Raw genomic sequence first — 8,161 nt, forward strand, 5'->3', positions numbered from 1 at the left:
TTCCATATTATAAATAGTTTAAAGATGGGGCTTTGGGGGTGATGAGAGTCTTGGATGGGTCAAAGATTAGCAACAAAACTGATGCATTAATATTTTTACGTAATGTCAGAAATACCCTCTGGACACCTTCGAGACTAAAATGCCCCCATTGACTTCCATTAAAACCAGGTTTTTTAATCTCACTGTCATTGCAGTATAAAATCATGCATTCTTTAATGTCAGCATTTCAATGTGAAGAAGTCTAGTGCAATTTGAAATTTTTACCGTATTCCACCAGATTCAACCATTTACTCATTGTAGGACCATGCACCACATTCTGGTATTTTTGCCCGTTATATTATGGAGAGTTTAGTGTGAGTTTGACAGGGTTGAAATCTTGAAAATGATTGAATGTTTGGTAGTGTGGAGCAGGTCTGAAGTTTTTGAAGAGATTTATGAGAAAAAAAAAAACGTAGAAAAATATTGATGGATGCTGATTTAATGGCAGTTTTTTGCACGTGTACATTTTTGCCTGGAAGGTGTCCAGAGTAAATTCACTGAGAGAGTCTGAATGACATTTAAGAGTAAAACATGTTGGATTTCAAAAATTTAACTAGAAAGAAAAGTTCCTGTAAAAATTCATGCTGTAAAACTGACAAAATGATCACAAATTTAAAAAAAAAAAAGTTTCAAAAAATTGCCAAAAATGCCCGAGGAGGGCACAAGGGTTAAGGACTACTGAAAATCAGCATTTGAATAAATAAATAAATAAATAATAAAAACAATAATAATAATAATACCTTAAATGTATTTGAAAATTTTACATGCTGGTTTTATTTGTCAGATTTTGTCTAAATCTATTTTGTATGTTAAAACTCGATCTTCATTTTTCAGGAAGGTGAATCCTCGTGTTTTTCTGATTAATCTCTCCACAAACATGAAGAAGTCTAGAGGAAAACAAAGATTTAAGTTTTATTTCCTGTACAGAATCCCATGACTTCCGGTTGGGATTAGTAGTTAACTTGAGGTAGCTTGACTGACTGCAAACATGAGCCAGAGCGTGGAGCTCTAGGAGCTCGACTAGTCATGTCTGGTATGTGGTCCGTCCACTATTATCTTCCCCCAGCGTAAGAGGAGCGAGTGAGGAAGACTCTCAGAGACTAGTCCGGGTTATCAGACATGCTATAAACTGTTCTCTCGGGTCAAAGCTGTCAGTGTAGTTTAGTAGAGCTGTAGCAGTAACCATGGGAACGGAGGAGGGCAGCAGAGCCGGATCAGAGGAGGGTTCCGGTCTAAGTGAAGACCAGATCCAGAGGTGGATGAGCAGAGCCTTTGACATGGTGAGAGCTGTTTTACTGGTCTGTATAATAATGAGTCTCTGGAACCAGTTTAAATAAAACAGCTGTTTGGAATCACTCTGTCTCTGACAGTCATGACAATCAGGACAGTTTAACCTCCTAGGTTTAGATTCAGGTTTTTATTTTTACACGTTCTTAAAAATATGATGAAGTGTGATACTTCCCTCAGAATAAACGATCTTTGAGGTTAAAGTACTGATTAAAAATGTGCTCAGAATGTAGCAGTACACTGAAAGCTGCTCGGCTACAGTAATCTGAGTAAATGTCATCAGTTTCTTCCACCTCATAGTGCTTTCAGTGGTTTACAGTTTGTATGGTGGCCCTGAAGGTCCACGGCATTAATCTGTTACTAAATGCAAAAACTTTTCACCAACGATTTTTACACAAAACTTGAACTTAGTCTAGATGAAGCCATGCATTCCTGCTGCTGCATTGGTGATCTGTGGTTCCTTTCAGGCTAAAGATGCTCTGGAGAACGGAGAGGTTCCTGTTGGATGTCTGCTGGTCTACAACGATAACATCATAGGGGAGGGGAGGAATGAAGTCAACGAGACCAAAAACGTAGGAGAATAAAACCCTGAGCTCTCTGGATGAAAACACCAGATGTCTGAATGATTTTATGTTTAGTGGAACAAACTGAGGACTGAGCCCCATGAAATGAAATTGACTGAACTCTGACCCCGTCTAGAGTATTGTCTGTGTTTGAGGTCAGCAGGAATGAGGCGTTTTCAGTAACCAGCTCTTCTCTAGTCACTTTGGTCTGTGTAGTTAACCTGAGTCGTGTAGATCATGTGTCTTCTCATGTATGAATTTGAACCGTGTGTTTGGTTTTAGGCCACCCGACATGCAGAGATGGTGGCCCTGGATCAGCTCCTGGACTGGTGTCGCCACAGAAACCAGGACGTGAGCGCCGTCAGTAGGAGAACGGCGTTGTACGTCACGGTGGAGCCGTGCATCATGTGTGCTGCTGCTCTCAGACTCTTCAGTATCCTCCTCAGTCAGTAGTGAATATATAAACACAGACCTTCCTCTTCATCAGTTTCTTTAACTCTCTCAGACATCGCCGTGGTCGTGTACGGCTGCAGGAATGAGCGGTTTGGAGGCTGTGGTTCAGTTCTGGAAGTTTCCTCTGCAGACCTTCAGAACACCGGGACCACATTCAAGGTCTTCATCTGTGATTTAAACTCATATTTGTATTTTATTTTATTCTGCCAGGCTGTGACGTGCAGAGGCTGTTGCAGCTGCAGATTAAAGCTTAAATCTCTTTAATATGTAGCATGCAAATCCTGCCGCCAGGGGGCGCTCTAAAAGAATATGAGTGGAGGCGTTCTGCTTAGAATCACCCTCCTTCAGTGTTACTTCCTGTTTTGAAATTATGACCGTGTCGTTAGATGGTACTATGGTAGAGCAGTAAACCACGGTTTTGGTTTCATGGATGAGTCTGACAGAAAGAGCTGAAAAGCAGCTAAAGTTCTCTCCCTGGTTCATGTTGGGAACAATCCCAGAATGCTTTGTGAGTATCTTGCAGCATAAACCAGGAAGGGAAGGGTATCTTTAACAGCTTTTCTCCTTCAAACAGTCGTTAACTGTTTGATGTGGAGTGTAGTTTTACTGAACAGTCATAAATTACAAACAGGAAGTGACCAGTGGAGGCAGACTGGAAATGTCTAGTGGGGCCACAGCGGTACAGGGACTGGGGGAGATAATCCTGGTCCATCCCAGTCAGCAGCAGCAGTCTGATGTCCAGGGTTACCATGGCAACAGTAAACCCTCTCTGTCCATCATGGCAGCGGCTGTGAGCTGAAACAGTTATAAACATGTTTGAAAACTGCTGGACAAATCTGAGACCTAGAGCCAGGCTAGTCTGGTGGAAATCTTTATTTAAAACATGACAAAAGCAGTTAAAAAAAAGAGAAAATAATAGTGAACATCAACAAAATAAAATAAAAGCAGTCAGTTTCATCTGCAGATTCTTAAACATCTGTTTACACGACTAATCCTGAGCCTTTAAATGTCATGTTTGTTTAGAGTGAATGTTTCTGCTGTGTAATCTAACCTCTGTGTTTTTCTGCTTCAGTGTGTTTCAGGACACAGAGCAGAAGAAGCTGTGGAGATGCTGAAGACTTTTTATAAACAGGAGAATCCAAACGGTGATCAAACGCTCTGTTCTTCTGCTCTACCCTAACACTAACTCTTCTTTTCTCATCACATAAACCTTCTTAAACTTCCTGCCTTTCCTGTTCACACCCAGCCCAGTGAGGTTCAAGTTTTAAAAGTCACATCCTCCTTTAAGACAAGTTGATATTGATCAGAGCTGCTGTAAAAACACTCCAGTGTTGATTTCTACATGTCTAGAAACCTCCTCTGTTTCAGCCCTGCTCAGAACCAGCTGTTTCTGTGGCTGTGGCTTTAAATGTTAATGAGCTGTCTGGCTCCACCCCTGACTCCACCCCTCTCAGGAAATGGATGTGGTTCTCCTGATCCTCCTCTCGGCTAAGAGGAGGATTAGAAGAGGAGGGCGGAGTTTTCCTCTAAGGAGAGAACGCCATCCGCACCTGGGGGCGGGGCTAACTCCCCACATGACATCATGAGGGGAAATTTGAGAGCAGCTTGTTTCAGCACACATTTTCAAGGTGTGTGTGTGTGTGGGGGGGGGGGGGGGGGTTCTGATTCTTGGGGGACTGTGGACAGGCTGGGGGACATATTTTTGTTAGAAAAGCCTGAAAAAGTGATTTTTTCCGTAAAATGAGACCTTTTAAGACTCTCAGTGTGATGTCACAGTCAGATCAGCGTGCTATCCAAATGTGACCAAAGCTGGTTATGAAAGTGCAGATTCCAAGCTTTCTAACGGTGTATCACACACCTTAATCTGAGCATTTTTTTACAAAGATATGCTCATTTGAATGTTAACTTCTAGTTTCTGTTTGTTCTGAGAAAACCAGGCTCAAAGTTTCAGGACGTCTCCTACCTTCAGGCAGGCCAGGTAATGGGCGTGGACAACAGAGCCACATTTACATAAAGTCCACCCAAACCAAGCTTCTGAATCGGACTGGTGACGCTCATCACAGTATTCCCATAGGAAATCCACTTTCATCAAACTTTCACTGTCCAGTGATCCTGACGTCATCCCAAGTCTGCTGATAATTCTTGCAGCTTCTTCATTGTCTCTTCTACTTTTCTTCGTTCCAGGGTGCGTCTTGAGGCTTGTTGATAAAGGTGATAACTAGAAACAGCTGTGTTTATGTGGGGAGGGGTGGCGTTTGAGCCATGCGGTGTTTGTTATTGTCCATCTCAATGGGCGAAACTGGGAACAATGGCAGGCTGAGTGGCCAATTATCACTCAGCAGTTTGGCTTTTCCCTCCCCTCAGTCTCCCCACAGAAACTCAGAAAACAGGGCATTTTAAAACACAAAATTGACGCTTTTAAATATCACATTTGTGTTACTTTTTTCATCAAATGACTAATTTAAATGTTGGACTTGCATAAAATGAAAAAAAAAAAAAAAAGATCATTTTGAAGAAAACGACTTTGTATCCATTTTTCTCAACCAGCGAAAAGCCGACTGGCAGGAACTTTATCTGGCTTTGGTCACACGTGTGTAAAATGTCAGACTGCAGACACATTAGTGCTCTTTATGTGGGATCTTAGTAAATCAGGTCCTTAGAAAACCCTCCTAGTATGGGACAGGGCAACATTTCTAAATCCAGAACCAGGACTGAAGATCTACTGAAGGACTGGCAGGAAAATCCTGGTGAAGCCTGGGTGAAAAATCAGCATTTTCATGTGTAGCTCATCCTTTTTATCTACTTTAGTGTGAGAGTAAAAATATCAGCTCAGATTTACTCATTTCTGCTTCATCTCATCCTTTAAATCAGTATTTCAGTATTTTTAACCCATTTTCTCTCTTAAATTTCTTAGTAACACGTCTTTATTTTGTGGATCTTTCCCCATTTTCCTCTGATTCTGTCTCTACCTGGCGTCTTTTCGCCTCGCTAAATTCTGGTCTCATCGGGGGTTTTTTTCTGTTTCAGCTCCCAGACCGAGAACAAGGAAGGACTGAATCTGCTATATCTACTCTAAGGATCTTTGTTCTGTGCTGTTTTTAAATGCATTTTAATTTGATAATAAAAACTATCTGAAGAAATGTCTGAGCTCCTGAAACATTCATTCTTGCCAGCAGGGGGCGCAGTAGACCAGCTGATCTAATCACACCCTTGATTCTTGTGAACATCATACTGTTTATCTAAAGCGAAGTTCTGTTTCTGATAGAAGAGCTGCTCACAGAGAAGAATGTTAGACTCAATAATCTCTGCAGAAATAAAAATCACTAGGAAAATGGATCATTTTTGGTTAAAGGGGTTAAATGTAAATATTTAGTTTTTATATTTGAAGCTAGTTAGTCATCAGTCAGTGTTTATTTAACACCAGTAAACTACTTCCTGTTTCTGAGAACAGGAACAAGAAGAGTGTTCAACAGCTCCTTCAAAATAATAGTGGTTTTAACTGCTCCTGAAACAGAGAGGGAGTTTAGACCAGCAAAACAGGTGTAGACAGTTATTGTTGACAAAAGATCTATGTATGAGAGATCTATTATCACGGCTGTGCATGAGGGCCACTTAAGGAAATACATTTACAGAAGATCTGTTCATTTTCCAATGAAGAAACTTAAAATTCTCAGGTGTAAAAAATGATCTATAAAACATTTTTTTTTACTTTAAAAGTTGTAAAGTTGAAAATTCAAGCACTATTTTCTGTTTACTTCATTGTTTTTTTTTTGTTTTTTACACTGTTGTAAATGAACAATTTTAAAAACCTTTAATTTTTTTAATTTTTTTTTTATTTTTTGGTGTGTGAAAATTTAAGACTAATTCAATTTCAAGTTTTGCTTTTAAATTTCTGACTGTTGAAAATCTGAAATTGTGAGTTTGATTTCTTGTAAATATTGAACTTCACCTAAAAATGTTGACTTTTTTAGCACAAAAATGGAGCAGACAGCAGACTGAAGTCTTCTGAAGGACCGCTGATGTTTAAAGGTCAGTTTGACGTGAGCAGAGGGGGTTGGACGTTGAAACCATCAGTCATCATGATTGTGGAGCGTGCACGTTAAAAAAGGTTCATGTTTACAACCACAACATGGAAATATTCCCTCGTTCCCATCCAGAGCTCTAGCAGCTGCAACATGATTCTGTTTCCATGATGCACCGCCTGCTCCAGCTCTCCTCTGCTCAGCATGTAAATCTATGCTAATGAATGCAGAGCAGGATATTTGTCAGTGTTTGAACCAAACCAGCAGAAAGTTAAATACCACCCTTTTCTTACTTTTTTACCCTTTTTGACATTTTTTGTAACTTCTCACCACTTTTATCCCATTTTTGCCCCTTTTCAAAAATTTTCCAATTTCCTTCCATTTAAGCTTCACTTTGTCACTAAATACCACTTGTTTCCTGGTTTTTGCCCATTTTAGCCACTTCATGTTGCTACTTTTATTGCCCTTTTTCACAATTTTTTGCCCATTGTAGCTACCTTTTGCCATTAAATACCACCTGTTTCCCTTTTTGCCCCCTTTTTCCACTCTTGACTGCTTTTTGCCCATTTTAGTCACTTTGCATGAGTCACCTTTGGCTCCACCTGAGAGAAGGGCGGTAATAATGAGAGCCACACTTCCTTAGGAGGCTCGTCTGCCTCAGCTGGACCAACGCAAAGAAGTCTGTGAACCACAAACATAGATGTTTTTAGGAAAGGCAGAATCTAAAAATAGTCTTGGAGCATCATTCAGTCTGTCACAATCATTCCTGGCCAATCAGAGCAACCGAACACACAACATAGTAGGCATAGTAGGCAACTACAGAACACGTGCTCAACAGGCAGCTGAGTCATGACCAGGATCGTTCACTATCAGTGGAGCCAGGCGGTAACTCAAACTCATGATTGGGACCACCAATCAGCTTTAAGAGGCTATGAGAACTCAGTGAAGAGCTTTCTTATCCTATTAGACCAGGGCATGCCTCAGGATCCTCCAGGAGGAGCTGGAAAACTCAGCTGGTGAGAGAAACCTACAGGTCAGCCCGCTGCTACAGCGACCTGTCCGGAAAACCAGTCATGTGACCTCCATCTGAAGGATCCTTGGTGTCATCAGTGAAGTCTGATTCAGGATAGAAGCAGGGAAGATGTTCCACTCAACCTTTATTGATCTCATACCAACATCAGGTTTCCTCCTTACATGTAGTGAGGCTCATGAGATGAAAAATAAAGTTTAAAATAGAAACAATGTTCAGTAGTTCTGTTGTAGAATAAAATCCTCCAGAAACAAACCAGAGAAGCTTCATATAGATACTGTAGGACTGTTTCTTTGTATGCACATGTTTAATGCTGATGTATGTTCTATGTGTGTGTTCTATGTTTATTATGTCTGTGCAGATGTCTGTGTAGATGTGCAGATGTCTGTGTAGATGTGCAAATGTCTGTGTAGATGTGCAGATGTTTGTGTAGATGTGCAGATGTCTGTGTAGATGTGCAAATGTTTGCTTGTGTAGATGTGCAGATGTTTGTGTAGATGTGCAGATGTTTGTGTAGATGTGCAGATGTTTGTGTAGATGTGCAGATGTCTGTGTAGATGTGCAAATGTCTGTGTAGATGTGCAGATGTTTGTGTAGATGTGCAGATGTCTGTGTAGATGTGCAAATGTTTGCTTGTGTAGATGTGCAGATGTTTGTGTAGATGTGCAGATGTTTGTGTAGATGTGCAGATGTTTGTGTGGATGTGCAGATGTTTGTGTGGATGTGCAGATGTTTGTGTAGATGTGCAGATGTTTGTGTAGATGTGC

General features: G+C 40.7%; 1 protein-coding gene across 1 annotated transcript; it reads left to right on the forward strand.

Annotated features, from left to right (window-relative positions):
• The first annotated feature begins 1,054 nt into the window (after positions 1-1,054).
• On the forward strand, positions 1,055-5,482 carry adat2 (adenosine deaminase tRNA specific 2). Its single transcript, XM_041805853.1, has 6 exons — positions 1,055-1,319; positions 1,794-1,898; positions 2,172-2,322; positions 2,395-2,501; positions 3,415-3,487; positions 5,370-5,482. Exons 1-6 carry the CDS (start codon positions 1,224-1,226, stop codon positions 5,396-5,398), a joined length of 561 nt encoding a protein of 186 aa, XP_041661787.1. The 5' UTR covers positions 1,055-1,223; the 3' UTR covers positions 5,399-5,482.
• The last annotated feature ends 2,679 nt before the right edge of the window (positions 5,483-8,161 follow it).

The sequence above is a fragment of the Cheilinus undulatus genome, linkage group 14, assembly GCF_018320785.1.
Source record: "Cheilinus undulatus linkage group 14, ASM1832078v1, whole genome shotgun sequence".
NCBI lineage: Eukaryota > Metazoa > Chordata > Actinopteri > Labriformes > Labridae > Cheilinus > Cheilinus undulatus.